General features: G+C 41.2%; 1 protein-coding gene across 1 annotated transcript; it reads right to left on the reverse strand.

Annotated features, from left to right (window-relative positions):
• Positions 1-374: 374 nt before the first annotated feature.
• ltn1 (listerin E3 ubiquitin protein ligase 1) lies at positions 375-16,374 on the reverse strand. The gene is made up of 32 exons (XM_015015793.1): positions 16,222-16,374; positions 15,825-16,031; positions 15,548-15,646; positions 14,933-15,163; positions 14,308-14,360; positions 14,008-14,188; positions 13,700-13,873; positions 12,178-12,368; positions 11,931-12,078; positions 11,581-11,838; positions 11,180-11,491; positions 10,765-10,974; positions 10,633-10,674; positions 10,356-10,545; positions 10,025-10,264; positions 9,739-9,892; positions 9,492-9,642; positions 8,559-8,769; positions 8,316-8,472; positions 8,111-8,224; positions 7,870-7,997; positions 7,652-7,787; positions 7,309-7,453; positions 6,336-6,549; positions 6,008-6,245; positions 4,402-4,479; positions 4,098-4,284; positions 3,840-4,005; positions 3,193-3,413; positions 1,451-1,645; positions 1,161-1,328; positions 375-1,073 (listed from the first exon to the last, which is right to left on the reverse strand). Exons 1-32 carry the CDS (start codon positions 16,261-16,263, stop codon positions 1,011-1,013), a joined length of 5,304 nt encoding a protein of 1,767 aa, XP_014871279.1. The 5' UTR covers positions 16,264-16,374; the 3' UTR covers positions 375-1,010.
• Positions 16,375-16,632: the final 258 nt, after the last annotated feature.

A 16,632-nucleotide genomic window follows, 5' to 3' on the forward strand; every position in this document is an offset into this window, starting at 1 on the left:
CCTATAAAATGCTGGGGCGGGCCACATAAAATGACATGGCGGGCCACATGTGGCCCGCGGGCCTTGAGTTTGACACATGTGCCTTAGATTCTCAATGGGGGGTTTGGGTTGCAGGCCAATCCAGCCCAGTCAAATCATGATTAAATCAGGCAGTGTGGGCAGGTAAAAAGTCCTGCTGAAAAATGAAAACAGTTTCTTTACTAAAGCTCTTCAGCAGAGGAAAGCATGAAATGTTCTAATATCTCTAAGGCTTCTGTTAAAAAAAAAAAAAGAAAAGCAATTGAGAGAAAAACAGTTTGATGTCAAAAATTGGTGGAGACGATCCAATACATTGAAACGTACGAGGTGTATTTGGGAAGAATCAGGACATTTTATCCAATATAATTCAGGATGTTTTATTCAAATTACTTTTCAACATGTACAGTTGGATGTAGGCACAGGGTAAGACACACAGGCCCCAACATTTGTGTGCATTTGGATATTTTATCCTGTTTCCTGCTTCTGACAGATAAAATGCCCCTCATCAGATAGTCGCTTTGCACTCCTAAATATTAGGAAATTTTTCATCAAAAACTGACTTGGATCTACCGTTGCTTCAACCAGCTTTTCACACTTCGAGCTCTTTTTTCATATTTCAAAACTCATTTTACTTCCTGTGATAAATCAAATCAGTTTAATAACAATGTTTTCTGCATGCATGTGGGGGACTCAAAGAACAAACCGATGCATAACGGGAAAGATAAAAACAATCACATGAGGGCATTGGTCTTTCACATAAGCAATACAGGAAAAGCATTGCTATATACAGACATGTCCGAGTACGGACATAGGGGAGGTTCAAATGTGAATAGCTCTAGAGTTTGCACAATTTCTCCAGATTGTTTTTAATTACTCGAGTAATCCATGAAATTATACAGCATTTTGGAAAAATTTTGTGATAACATTCTGTATGCAAGCGTCCAGTCGTCCAGACAGAGTCGTCTTCTTTCATCCAAAGCAGACACAGAGGACTAAAAGAAGGTTTCTCTGCAGAGCGGGCAGGTGGACTTGTTGCTGGAAGTGAACCACTTGTACTGTGGAAGAAGAGAAAAAGGCAATATCAATGCAGGCTGTCACTGGTTGCTTAGAGCACATTAATACTTCAATATCACATGTCTCACCAGACAAGCAGAATGGAACTTCTTCTTGCAGGTACGACAAGCTTTCTTTGGCAGGGAGTAGTTGGAGCCGTGAATAACAGAGAAACAGATCATGCAGTCCTCGATGCCCTCGAAGCGCTTATCGACGTTGTTCTTCCACAAAGCCAGGCCCTCCATTATGCTGCCGTTCTGACCGTACAAACAATGTTGTTGTTTTTTACCCTACTAATCCCAGCAAATAAAAATACTCGGCACTTTAAAAACACCTGAGTCTTAAGTGCCTTAAAAGAGTGTATTGATTGTTTTTCTACCTGATGTGTGAGGTAGGTGCTGAGCTGCAGCATCCAGTTCCTCCACTGCTGCACGGCGACGCCCACACGTCTCCCACTCTCCACAGTGATGGAGCCCAGAGGGTAGTTCTGCGGCAGCTGAATCACCAACTCGATGTAGATATCATCCACAGAGTACGTGGCAATCACCTCTCGCGCTGCTGAGCGGGCTTTAACCTGAGGAGACGTGATTAAAAAATATATTTATATATAGTCTTAATACCATAGGGGGGTCCTCCAGTCAGATAATCAAGCAGCGGATATACAATTAAACACCCAGATCACACTTAATGGACTGACACAAATGAGAGTTCATTAAATTTAACAGAACAGTATAATGTTGCACCTTCATTAAAGTGCAATGATGCATCACAAAATTTAGTTAATGACTCAACATCACACCTACTGACAATCAAAAGATGGAAATATTTAACAAGTTTCTTCTAAAAAAAAAAAAAAAAAAAAAAAAAAAAAAAAATAAAACTGTTTAGAGTGAAAAAGAACCAAGAAATGAAAGGTGATGGGAATCAGTTATTTTTATTTTGACTAGTGTATGGAAATACTGAAATCCTATCTTTTTTTTATTCTGTGAATGCACCACCCTAAGGACCACCAAGACAAGCCAACATCACAAATCTGATGTGGATAATGTAATTTGGTGATGCAACTCAAACTTAGCCATAATGAAGCACTGGGAAGCTGGAAGCCTTTTGTACAGCATGTCAGCTGCTCATTTAAGTTGCAGAAGAGGACAAGAGTCAAAGACCGTCGGCGGATCACAGAAAGGCTGAAAAAGCCAGTAAATGATGCTAAGATCCTGTTAAACATGTCAACTCTATAATGGTTGTTTTCATGGATCACTCACATTCAGCATGAATAATTATTAAAGTTTATGGCAGGCTTTTCATAGAGAGACTAGGAAGTCTAGACGACAAGTCTGGATGAAAATATTTTCAATGCTGTTCATGTTTTTTTGCCCTTAGCAAACTGTATTGTCTAAAATCTGTCTCAGCAGATTCTAACTTATAAAATTAAGAGATCAGAAATTGGCTATAAAATTCTAATGGGTGCACAGTGTAAATTGTTTTCTCTTTTCTTTAACCCTTTGGGATCTGTGTTCCCACTGGTGTAATTACACCATGTAACGTTTTCAAAGGTCCGTAGCACAAAACACTTTTAAAAAGTGTAGATTTTAAACTAAACCTAATTTTGGTTTGATGTTCATACATCATGTAAAGATAGTGATCTGATAGTAAGTTAACATTTATCCAAAATGTATAAGCTTAACGGGTCGATATTCAGCCTTTTGTTTGCTCCTCTACCTTGAAAAGTAAACTTCAAACTGATGATAAATATGTTTTTGACACAGTATATGAAATGTTAAACCAAAACCAAACAAAAGGGGTTCTAAGCTTCCCAAAGACTTTCACATAAGAAAATGCAAAAGCCTGCACCAGAAACTACAAAGTATATTCTATATCAAGAGAACCTAGCTGACAAATCAAGAAATCTATTGTGTTAAACATGTACATATAGAAACAGCTTAAATATACCGCTCTCCATTATGACATGAGTGATTAGCTTACATCTATTAAACTTGACATTTTAAAACGACTTAAGTCTAGAAAATTACTTTCACAGCAGGAGCAAATTAGGAGTTTAACAAATGCTTTCTGAAGGCTGTCTTGTTCGGTGTGCAGAGTGCATTTAGCCTGCCAACTTACAGTCATGCTGTCAAACATCTGAGTGCTGTCGTGGACCGAGGAGATCTCCTGGGCCGACAGAACAGGACTGACGTATTTACTGGTGAACTTCTCCACGGCAGAGCTCACTCTCTTCTCCTGGCTGTTCCACCACAGACGCACCATGGCAGGCAGGTCCTGCACTGTGCTGTAATACACACTGCAGGCCAGGTGGGGGAGCTCCCACTCGACGCCAACATTCTCTGCAGTCAATTCACAGCACAGAAAAAAATGAAGAACTCAGACAGACCCGTTTAAGCTTTTTTTATTATTATTTACAGACTCAACCGTTAACATATATGATTGGGCTGAACACACCTGCATGCCACGTGTTAAAAATATTTAGACGTTAAAACTTTGAAAAACGTGAATTTTTCCTTCCACTTAACTATCCTATACTTTGTATTGCTCCATCACATAAAATCCCAATAAATACACTGAAACTTGTAACTTGGTGTGAAAAGTGGTGCAAACACATTTACACAGCATCAGATCTTATTTAATTTGATTTACACATAGTTACACTTAGCAGGATTTTCTGAATGTATGGATGCAGTTTGTTAAAATGTGCAACCATTCAAAGGATAGGAATAGCTTTGCAAAATACTAAAAGTTTCAAAGTGACTTACTGTCAACTGTGAGAAGCAGACTCTCTGTGAAGAAAGTTTTACTCTCCTTTGTCTCCGTCCCCTGGCCCGGGCAAATCGGGTTCTCAGGCATCAGTTTGAAGAGATGGAGCAGCAGCTTGTTAAGAGAGCAGCTTCTCTTCAGATACTGAGCATAATGGGCACGCAGCTACATTAAAAAAAAGTGTGACAGTACATCAAAATCAGCTTCTTTAGTCTTTATAAACCCACATTTGCAGTAGAAATTAGACAGAGACTCACATGGGAGGGGGAGGATTTGAAAAAAGTAAGGAGTAGTTTCCATGCAAGAAGGTAAGCCAGTATGCAGGAGTATTCCACGCTGAGAGGCTGGACCACTGCGAACTCTCCCACCTGAAGCGCTGCCAGAATGCTGTCGCACAACTCTTCACAGGCCGACAGAATGGCCATGAGCGCAGCTGGAGGAGATCTGAGATCAAACACACCACAACTTGAACAAATATATACGTTTGTTTCATTTTATTCATTTCTTTCTTTTCAATTATGCATTGTGATGAGGCAACAGAATTTCTCCACTTTCACTTACAGACATGGCTCATCTCTGTCGTCATCAGACTTATTGTTATCGCCTTCGCCATCACATTCAGGCAGCTGTGGCATCATCCTTCATCGACAAAAAGAAGCTTTTCTTTAACATTGTGTGCAAAACATGAGCTAACCTGACAGACAGAACAGATCTACAGTGTTGAGCAAACTCAACATCAGTGTTGTGGTCAAGACCACCTAACCCAAGATCAAGACAAGACCAAGACCAGAGTGTATCGAGACAAACAAAGAGCAATGTGCATGCTCTGTGTGCTCTTTCATTCTTGTGTTTTATTTATTTGTTAATTAAAAAAATATCAATATACATAATTAAATAAAATAATGATAGCTACTGCAGCGTACGCAGAGCATTACAAGAACAAAGAACGGTGTTCTGCCAGGTAAGCATACGCTGTCAGATTGTCATACGCTTAGCCAGGCCTCATGGCTATATCTGTCAGACACGTCATTACCTTATGAATTTATTTAATCAGCAACATAAAATCATAACAGTTTGTTATTAACAGTTATATGGCATCCTGACTTAACAGTTAAGTAGGATAATGAGTTTTACACGACCGTGTGTTGTAGTTGACTGCAGCTGCAGCCAGACCCTGCTTTAAATACACTTTGAAACCATGACAACACATGTACAATTTAATGACTTATTTTCATCATAACTTGCTGCGTATGGTGAACTGACAACTCCTCTGACGATCGGACTTCTTAATGCGCATGCGCAGGCATGGTACTCACTGCATGTATGCCATTCTGACAGCGTATGGCTATCTGATAGAACAACGGCTCTCAGCGACACTCCAGTCCTATCTAATAAGTAAAGAGAGGAGCAGATGAATCGTACTGTTCCTAAATGTCACATCACTATATTGCAGACTTTTGGACACAGCGCTGTTGTCCCATATATGCGACAAGTCAGTCAACACCTCCGCACAATAATTCAGGCAGTGAGTGACTTTTTTTCATCACAATGCTTATGTGTCTCTGTACAGCTAGCTTTGATAACATCACGTTAACGGAGCTTACCTTCTTTGAGCTACTTTTCTAAGTGACGATAAAAGTTAGACGTTGTCTCCACCATCTGTGAAAGCGAAGCGCTGCTGAGTTAGCTGTGGCCATCGGATTTCTTATGATTTATGCAGCGCTATTCTATTACTGACGATTAGACAGACATCTTCTGCCGCTGAGAGGAAACCACTGCGCATGTCTCAGAGAGCCGCGTGCGAGTGAAAGATGGGGAGGGGGAAGTAACAGAAACACGTAATTGCTTGGATTTTAATCGGTGCGTTTTGCATCCAGTGAAAACAAAGATGTTAACAAATAAACTGGACAGTATGCTGTACGCTTAGTGATATTTTCACATTTGCGGTCTTGACCGGTCTTGAAATAAAATGCCGAGTCCTCAGCGCCCGAGACCGAGAAAAGACCAAGACCAAATACGGTCGAGTCAAAGACCATCAATAAATGGTCTCGAGACCAAGACCGATCTCGAGAACTATAACACTGCTCAACACTATAGATCAGACTTACTTCAAGTGTTTTTCTGACAGAATCAAGCAATTCTCACAACAAGAAAGAAAAACGCTTACTTCTCCAGCATGTGGTGAACAGTTGTCTGCAAAGGCCTGGCTTTGAACAGCAGCAGGGGACACAGAGTGTTCAGCAGGGTCTGCAGAGGCTCTGGCAGGTTGGTCTTTTGGTCTGCTATAAATCGTGGCGTCAAGGAGTTTTGGTTTAGTTGCTGGACTGGAATGTAAGTCAGAGCCAAACCAAGCGACTGGAGAACAGCCATGGGGAACACAGGGTCATCCGGTTCAGGAAAAGCCTCTGATTCAACCAGAAATAATAAGTGAATAAAGATGTTAAAATTAGGACAATTAGTACAATTACTTGCCAACATAAAGGCAACACACTTACCAGTGATTCTCACTGGCAGGGGCAACAGGATGTTGTAGATTCCCTCTATGAAGAAATCTTTCCATTCGCCAGCCAGCTCTGATGGCAGCTTCTCCAGGACGTCGGAGGACGGCGACGCGAAGAACTGGTTCAGCGTCACGATCAATGCAGAGTTCTCGCACACAAATAGCTGTGCCCAAGGGTTCCACAGACAGCTCACATTCTCACTGGCAGTCTGGGTTTGGATAAAGTTAAAAACTGAGTTATGTTAGAGAAAACAGCAGCTCTGCTCAGAGAACCTGATGACAGAAGAAGTACTATTTATGAGCTCCACAAATCTGGTCTACAAGAGCGGCAAGATCAAGCATTTGTTAAAGGGAAGACACAAACCATTCATGGAGAAGAAGGTAGTTTAGTCAGATTACAGTCAAATTTAACTCTTTACTAAAGTATGTAAGGCAACTAACAGCCTACAGTGATACATGGTGGTGGCAGCATCAGGCTGTGGGCTTGCTTTTATTCACTAAGGACGAGAAAGTTGGTCATAACTGATGGGAAACTGGAAGGAGTTTAAAACTGAGCAATACTGGGAAGAATCTGTTTGTAGAGCAGAGTCGCATCTTCCAGCACGACAGAAACTTCAAACACAGCCAGAGCTCAAATGAAATCATCTGTGGCAAACTTTGAAAATTACTGTTCCACAAACGCTCTTTGTCCGATCTCACTAAGATTTAAATGTTTAACAAAGAACAACAAATCAAATTTTCAGTCTGTAGATGTAAATACATCAAGAAAGTTGGGTTTACAAAGTATAAATTCGGGGGCGGCCAACGAAAATCCACACAAGCCTTTTTCAGTTCCTGTGTTTTTCTGCTTCACATTTTTGCACTGCTTTGTATCGGCCTATTAGTGAAGTAAAATACATAGAAATGTGTGGTTGTGATGTGATAGAATGTGGAGTGAATAGTTTTGTGAGGCAGAATCTTTGTCTCACCTCCAACCAGGCCAACATGGAGCAGAGAAGAAAGTCCCACTGGCTTCCCCCAAGAACGGCTGGACAGTGAGTCACCAGCCAACACAAGAATCTAATCATCTCCACGTTAAGGTTCAGCTGCTCAGATGTCGTTTCGGACAAGTCACTGAAATACACAGATGTGGCTAATTTAACAGCAGGAGAGGAACTGATCTGTAACAACGTCAGTCGACACATCAGCGTCTTCTATGGTCCTGAACGCATAAAGTGTCTAATCTACAGATTAACTTTGTTTTTTAAAGACATGCTGCAAATCTTGCACATCACAGCAGTATCTGCTAGTGTAAAAAGTTGTTTCAGTTACCAGCTAAAGAGAAACCAGTCCTCCCTGCTGTTCCTCCATTCCATCAGAGTGGCAAGGACAGCCTGAATGATCTCCTCTTCAACCGGCGTGTTGGCGTTCAGGCAGCACAGCAGCACTGCCAGACTGCCATAAACATCTGCAACACACAGCCAACAATTACTACTTGCATATATAAATATATAAGATATAGATTCCTGTATAGTGCTATGGTGTCTCACTTTCGTCCTCTTGCCAGTTGATTATTCCAGCAGTAGCCAAAGCAATCAGAGTTTCTCTGTCTTCTTTAGCCATAAGTGGGCAGAGCACCTGCAGCGTGCTCAGTTTGCTCAGATTCACTGGGAAAAGACTGATTAGATAAACATATTTAGTATAAAACAAAACAAGAGCTACAATTTCACAGCTAAGAATGTTCAGAAAAAAAAAAACTGAAAATCAAATACTTTCTTATAAATTACTGACCTGTCTGCACTATCATAAAGTCTTTTTAGAGCTCCACTGCAAGTGGCTGCCAAGTCGTTGGTGTGAATGTAGTTTTCTAGAGTCAGAGACCACAGACCTCCATCTGTCACGGACCTTATGGTCAGAAAAGGAGAAGAATTTAATCAGAGGATAATATTCAAAATTACTTCTAGAAAAATTAAAGAAAGCCTGAGGTGAATCTGACCTTGAGTAGAGGGTCTCTAGCAGAGATTTCATTGGGACTTTGCTGTGGAGTCCATCTGATAGTCCCCATTCAGCCAGCAGGTTGTGATAAGCAGATGCTACTGGGGGCCGGAAATCGAGCTCCTTACACCACTGCAGCGCGTACAACACTTCTGAAACTGTTGAATAGGAACAAACTTATGAAAGCATCAAAAACTGGTAGAAGAAAACGATTTTGTTCTTAACAGAGAGTCCTGTTTTCTACCTGTGCCTGTAAGGTTTGGGAGGAATGAAGAACACGGCGCCTCCTTTTGGCCAGAAGCTAGAACTGCAGCAGTCTGGGCCACAATTCCCAAGACGGCACAGACACAGAGGTGAGCAGGCAGCCTGTTTGAGTCTCTGAACTTCCACATGTCCTTAGAGGGTTTTTCACAAACTCCTCTGTGACGGTTGGACAGCAAAGGAGATTTGACCCACTGAAGACAACAAGTGAAAAAAAAAAAATGGAGGTACCACATGAATGCTAAATGTTTTCTTTGTGCAGTGCCTTGCAAAGTATTCCTACTCCTCAAATGTTTGTTATTTTGTCACTCGAGGAGGACAAACGTCAATTCATTTTATGGGAATATTATCCAAGACCAGCACAAATTAGTAAATACATTTGAAATGGATGAAAAATTACAGTTTCCAATATTTTTACTAAATTCTAAATATGGTGAAATGCTTATGTATCAAAACCCTTTTAATCCTACTGGCCTAAAATAAATCTAGTGCAACCAATAATCTTTAGAGGTAACCTGACCTATAACACCTTGGTGTAATTTAATCTCGGTGTGAATGCAGCTGTTCTTTGAACTGATCAGTCTGTTTAACGTTACTCAACAACAGATTAAGTAACGTACCAGACAGGTCAGGGGCAGAAAGTTTGGAAGAAGGTTAAGGCTTCAGTTAGGCTATAAAACGAAAACATTTGATAGAAAACTGCTCAATCCATCATCTCAAAATGGAAAGAGTAAATCACAAAGATTCCTAAATCTGCCACATAAAATTTCAACAAAATACAATGAAAAGTAAAATTTCTTGGTGTAATGTAGCAGTATGTGAAAAAGTTCATGAGTAGGATTATTTTTGCAAGGCCTCTGTAATCACTATGCAGATGTTCTTGAATTTTTCCATAGTCAGGTGTGGACTTGCTGACCTGAGGGGACAGGGCGTGTCTGATTCTGGTCCACTCCGTCTGGCTCGGTGTCAGAAGAGCAAAGAATTGGCTGAGGACGGAGGATGCTTGGTCGCCAACGGAGACGATTGTTTCCACTAAGCTTTGGACAGCTCCGACTAAAACCTGCAAGCTAAAACAAAACAAATAATAATAATAATAATAATAATAATTCAAGATAACGCAAAAGACCAATTGAAAAAAATAAGATGCACGTACAAATATTTACCTTTTAATATCGAGACTGATGGTCAGAAGCTGCTTCATGACCCAGACGGCTGCACTGTGCAGGAAGCCGCCTTGGCGGACCTCGCATTCACAGTGTTGCACCAGTGTCCTGACTCCAGCTACGCACACTTTCTTCAGCTTATCCAACAGTGATTCTGAAAAGTAATGGCAACATGAATTTGCTTTTTCTTTCTCTCGCAGCTTAATTAGACATTTTTGTGCAACGTGTGTGTGTGTGTGTGTGTGTGTGTGTGTGTGTGTGTGTGTGTGTGTGTGTGTGGACCCACCAGACAGCTGAGTGTGTCTTTGATCTTGCGCAGCCAGCTGGAAGACGGTCAGCAGGAGCTCCTCAGCAGAGAGGAGCAGCAGGCAATCCTGCACGGAGCAGAAGAAAGAGGAAGCCACGTCGCAGATGAAGGAGATGAGCGGCTCCATGTTGCCCGCGTCCGACAGACTCTTGGTCTCGGACAGAGTAGTGTGGAGCTTCTCCAACATTTTCTCCATGTACACCTCCCCAATTAAAGACTCTAAACACATCAGAATGTAAGACGGATCATCTGTTTTGTCAAGCACAGAGAAACTCTTTGTAGTATTTCTGCACAGTTTCTCTAGAGTTACCATTGTTGTTGTTCTGAGAGAGAACGAGGCTGATAAGCGTCCAGCTGCTGTTGCTTGTGGGGGTTTTGGGAGTAGACGAGTTGTGCTCCATCCTGCAGAGCTCTTCAGTCAGTCCCAGGAGCTGCTCGCCCAGAACCGAACCTTTCAGCCAGTTCCTGCAGCTTGCCCGAGTCTTGGGATCTTTACATGCCTTTAAAAGTTAGAAAACAGAGTCAAGAAGTCTCTTCTAAACAAAAGCCACAAACTGGTTTAAGTCTCATGAAAACTGAATATTTACTCTCTGAATAATTTGCAGGATAATTCTCCACTCCAAACCCATCTAGAAAGAAGAGAAACAGACCATTAAAAACAAGGGGGGAAAAAAGGGTAAAACTGCAGTTGGATATCAAACAAATGAGGATGAGGTTACCGTGGTGATGTGATTAAGAATATGTGTGGTCTCCTCCTGGCTGCAGCAGGACAGTGAGCTGAAAACCATCTCCACCAGGTGCTCGGTATCGCTGCGGCCCACCTCCGCCAGCCACATGACCACACGCCTCAGCAGAAACTGAACTGATGGATTTTTCTCCTCCGTCCATTTATCATCTCCAGGTTTAATTTCATCAAATTCAAGTAAGGTCTGAAATAAGTAAAAATTTAAGATAAAATCTATCCTAGTGTGAAGATAAAAATGCCACTTTAGGAGTTCTGGTTTGAACGCTTCTACAGACAAACAGTTGCACAGTATATAGCATTCGAAAAGTCATCGCAATATAAATTATTTTGCTTAACCAGATTTTGCAGCAGAGAAATCGCTGTCAAATGAAAATAGATCTTTGACTTACACTGAAAATCCTGGGCGTGTGGAAAGACTGCAGGAGAAGGGACAGAAAAACAAGATGTTTCTCTGAGTTTTTCTCATTCACATGCACGAGGCACAGCTGAGCCAGCTGGCACACGGCGTCTTCAAAATGCTGAGTCTGTAGGGACCCAAACGCCTTCTCCTGCACAGGCTCTGACACAGCCTGCGCAAACTTTTCGACTCCCTCTCCCTGAATGACTGATTTCTCATCCTCCTCTGTCTTCGTGAGACACATCCTGACAGATTTCTTCTTCTGGGTTTGTTTTTTCCTTATTCTCTCAGGATTACGCATGACCTGGAGAGATTCGAGAGGGAAAACAACTAGCTCTTATTTCAGATATGTTTTGCTTGATACATTTCACCGAAGCACAAAAGCAAACTCACCTGCAGCAAAGTGGCTACGCCTTCCAAAGCCTGAAGATCAACGTCCTCGTCGTCGACAAAACGCACACACAGGAGACAGAGTTCCTCCCAGAAGTCAGCTAAAAGTCTCTTGAAGACATCCTTGTTGTTATTTTCCTCGCCTTCACCGTGTAATCCCGCCCTCTTCTCCCAGGAAATGAGCATTTCAGTGATCAGCAGGAAAAGAGGCCCATTCTGAAGGGAAGAATTTCTAATAGCCTTTTCTATCAAAGGTAGGAGCTGCAGAAATAGAGCAAAACACTGTTAAGAAACATCTGAGAGCCAGAAGATGAAAATAGTTGGGAAAATTTGGCATGACAGCCTGATCACACCTGCTGGGAAATGAGCATGCTCCTCATTTTCTCCTGAGGCTGCTCGTCCCCGGCGTTCTGCATTATGCTGTACCTCAAGCACTCAACGAAAGACGTCATTATGACCGCGCTCTCCGACGGGCTCATCACCGCACGCTCGCTGGACAGGCTGACCAACACAAAACACGCAGAAATACAGGAATAATGTTTGGAAAATGCACATCGGATAACATTTCACATATAGAAACACAAACGTTACAAAAGTTACCCTTGCAGGAATGCGGTGTAAAAAGTGGTGTAGAAGTCCAAGTCAGGATTGGTGATTTGCTGCGGCAGTTTACTGAGGAGAGGCATGAGATTCGGATGCAGCCCTTTAGCCATGCCTCTACCTCCTTCTTTCAACAGAGCCCAGAGTTTAGGAAGAAAGCCTTTCTTGGCATTTACATGTGTCCAACAATCCTGAAACATTTAACAGAAGATTAAGAAATCACACTTAAGAAACTACAGATTTTAAAGAAAATGAGATGCCAAATATATCCATGATTGAGTTGCGTTGAGAACCGCTTCAAGAAGAACTATTTGTTTTCTGTATTTATCAGGTTCTCACCTTTTTGAGGAGGAATTCTGACTCGCTTTTTTCTAATTGTTTTTTTGTTGTTTTTTTTCACATGACTCTTCAAGATTCCAGTCTTGATTTTGTTTTTTTCCCCCCAACCTCCTCTGTTAAAGACCAGATGTCTTCAGGACTGTTTAATGACCCAGTTTGGGTCAAACTTTAGCCATCTCGAAATTCCCACTAGAATGTTTTGCAAGAACATTTCATAGTGGTCTCAATAGCCTCTTTGACCACAGTGTTGTTATACAGTCACAAACACAAGACCCTCTTTATGCTCCTTCTGGCTGTTCATAAATCAGCCAAAATTAAGCCAAAAATGTCCTGCATAGGAAGCATCTATCAAACATCTCCAAGTCTTTTGGGGGGGAAAAAAACATTTAACATGTTTTTGTGCCTCAAAATTTTTTTTACTCATTATCCTGGGATTTTTAACAGCCAATACTAGTTTAGTCCGGCCCCTATGGTTTCACTATTCAAACCATCTCTGCACAATTTAGTGCGATTCGTTAAATATATTTTAATGGCGAGACAAACCTGAAGTATTTAGCGAAAGGAGATAATGTCTGCATCAGGGCCATGTCTGGGATTTTTCAGGCTGCATATGAGCTGTCCAAAGCTCTACTTGTCTTCACTGAAGTCCAGTAGTTCCTTCAACTGCAGCTTTTTATTTGCCATTTTATTTGTAGACTAAAGAGACATTCTCCTGGCTTCCAAACAAGTCAGAAGCTAGTCAGTTTTTTCTAGTAGTATTGACCTGAAATGTAGCATGTAACATAACAACTCAGTCCTGTAAACTTTGAGATGCAGTTTTTGGGTTTATTGCACAGCCTAATGGCAAGTACTAAAAAGTTTAGCAATGCTCAAGTGATTTTCTCTCAGAAATATCCCTGCTTTGTTTCCTGGTATCAAAACAGGGAATAATATCTTTTCACCTGATCTACCAATAAACATCTAGAATTCTCTTTGATTTACCTACTGATTTCACTATTAAAACCAATTTCAGACAACATATAGACATATAAAGAACATGCAGGACAGGCTCACTGTCCTGCATGTTTTAGATGTTACTCTGCTCCAACAGAACTGATTCTGCTGGTCAGGACTATGGCAGCAGAGGAACCCCTACAACATGCAGGACAGTGGGCTCTGAGGAAGCAGGGTCGTTCAAACTCACAGGAATACTGGACACAACATGAAGAACTGCCTCCCACACGTGAGGAAGCACAAGAGGGTCTGTGTCATCGATACTGAGGAGAACAGCAGGGCAGAGTCGTGCTGCTTCGCTCTGAACCAGATCAGGTGTGAATTCACACAGAGCACACAGCATCTCAAAAAAGGCTCCTCTGACCTGTGGAGCAACACACGGGGTTACTGCAACTCAGTAATGACTGACAGGGAGTTGCTGTAGTAACAAGGGCTAACGAAGCACATGTTCTTGTTCGAATCTTCTCGCTTTTAATGTAAACGTCATTTAATGCACACCTGTGGCGTCTTGTGCTTGCTGTATTTCCAGAACTTTCCAGAGTTAGCCAGTAGACCTAATCTTTGCTGCAGTGCTGCCCTGTCATCCTGAAGCAGTAAGGAGAGTAGCCTCTTCACCCCCAACAGCGAGCTGGTCAGCATGCGAACATATTTGGTTTCTCTTTCCTCTTCTGACACACTTCTGTTGAACAAGAGAAATCAGTGCCTCAGTAAATCTTTTTCTCAAAAATATATCATTACTGCACACACACAGAAAAGGAACAGACAGAAGCTAAGATTAAGTAAAGGTTTTTAACATACTGTGAATCACTGAGAGTGTCTGCGGTTTCCTTTAATAGAACATCTTGAAGCACCTGCAACACAGTAATAAATTATATGTCTTACATACTTAGGACCTTTAGAAATTTCTTGTCACATCACAACCATAAACTTCAACGTTTTTATTTGGATTTTATGAGGGACCAATGCAAAGCAATGCATTTTCGGAAAGAGGGAAAACAATGATGATATTGTTTTCAACATTTTTTACAAATAAATATATGGACAGGGTGACATGCATTTGTATTCAGCTCATTTTCCTGTCATAGCTTTCTAATAAAAATCCATGAAAGCAATTGCCTTCCGTAATGATTAATTAGTGAATTGAGACCACCTGTGTGAAATTTAACCAGTGTAAATGCTGACAGATGCAGGCAAATAGAATCGTGCAGTCAAAGTTCAGCTCTAAATAAAATTCTGTGACAAGACAGAAAATATCCTCAAACTCTGTTATGCACATAAAACCAAAACAAAATATACTGATGTTTGCAGTTGCAAAAATTACATGAAAACCTTTAAGAGTAGGGATATTTCTGCAATGTACCACTTCTGTGTATTTTAGCACAAGAATCCACATTTCTGCAGAAAAGCCAACATTTCCACTCACAGTAAGGATCTCGTCCTTGCAGAAGCTGAGAGCTTCAGGTTGTTTAGCAGGTGAGAACGCAACCTGAAAGGCCTGGCAGGCGGCAGAGGCTGCGGGTGTGTAAGTGTCACACTGCGATAGAATCCAGTGGCCCATCAAACTCTTCAGAAAGGGGGCCAGGCTGCGACGCACTTTTAGCACCAGCTGTTCAAAAGCTTGCTGAGTGGCCTCCCTGATACGGCGGTCATGGTCCTAACACATGAAATGAGAAACAAAGAAACACTTTAATGTATGATTGGAAAATTAGTTTAAAAATTAATTATTTCAACTATTAAAAACATTAGAGATCAAGACCAATATCTATTTTATTAAGGATTCAAATGAGAGTAAAATGTGCTGCTGTTACACTATTAGTTACATTTATGCATCACATCATGTCTCACATGCATCACAGTACACACTGTTAATTGCTGTGCGTGTAAATAAAAAATATAGTTATTTTGTTTTAAAGCTTAATGAGTAGGAAGACAAATGGCCAACTTTCATCACTGGCAGATTGGTTTATCAAATTAGATTATGTAAAGTGACTATGCTGAGTGGATAACTGTATGAATGTCAAGTGAATTAACAACTTACCACTGATATCTTGCAGTAAATTCTTGGCCAGTATGGCAGAACTCCCTTCACCTCTTCTGCATCCCGTTCCTGACACATGGCCCCAAAGTCCTGCACTGCCTAAGAAGAACAAGCTTATTAAACACACTCTCAACGATACGAGCTCGAAGGTGATGTTTTTACTCCTAATTTTTACAAAGAAAACAACATATTTCGCTTCAAGTTCACAAGAGCATCAAATATACATTATGTCTGATTCTGCAGATCAACATTCCGAACAGATCCAGATCAAGCTCACTTTCAGTCTGGTGACAACATCCCTCTTTGAGAGTTTCCTTAGCACTAGGCGGAAATCAGCATCCACCAGGTTGTCTATTTCCTCCGCTCCGTGGACAGCTGGGACATAACTCAGCTCAGAGGTGACCGTGGTGTCGAAGCCCACGAAGCCCGGGATGGCACCCCCTTCCCGGGCCAGAACCTCCGCAGCTCGGCCGCTGCTGGACGGCTGATTACAGGAAACAATACGTGATTTCACACAACAATGGAGGTAATAAAAATACGCCTGATGGTCAGTTTATGGTCGTCAAACAGTTTAAACATGCGTCGTTTTAGCTGAAACCACGAAGTTTGTATTAGCTCGTGTTAGCTCACTTTGTACCATCAACGCTGTTTCACAGATATTGGTGGTTGCTTACCCGAACATTTCCTTTTGTTCGTTGTTTGTTCTTTCCCCCCATGATGATCTTCCTACATCTGAACTCTATAACTTATACAAATGTGTTCTTACTAGCTATCACATAGGACCTCAACTCGGAAGTGACCAATACCATCTCAGTCCTACGTCACTATAGACCTTAACATATTTAAAGCAACAAGTTGAGAAAATAGTTCCTCTCCTCGCTTTCTGTATGAAACAAACTATGGTCAAATAATTAATGATAACCAGGCATGCTGTAAATACTGAATTCCGCACCGAAATAATTAACTTAATGGAATTTTGTTGAGTTGTTTTATTTCTTAAAATTTTAAATTCCGATTTTCCCGAACGCAGCAAACGAAACAAAACCACGTGACTATGATTTCCTTTCTTTTTTTTTCAAAATAAA

Source organism: Poecilia latipinna, unplaced genomic scaffold (assembly GCF_001443285.1).
Source record: "Poecilia latipinna isolate Pla-1442-1.1 unplaced genomic scaffold, P_latipinna-1.0 Scaffold1953, whole genome shotgun sequence".
In the NCBI taxonomy this organism is placed as follows: Eukaryota; Metazoa; Chordata; class Actinopteri; order Cyprinodontiformes; family Poeciliidae; genus Poecilia; species Poecilia latipinna.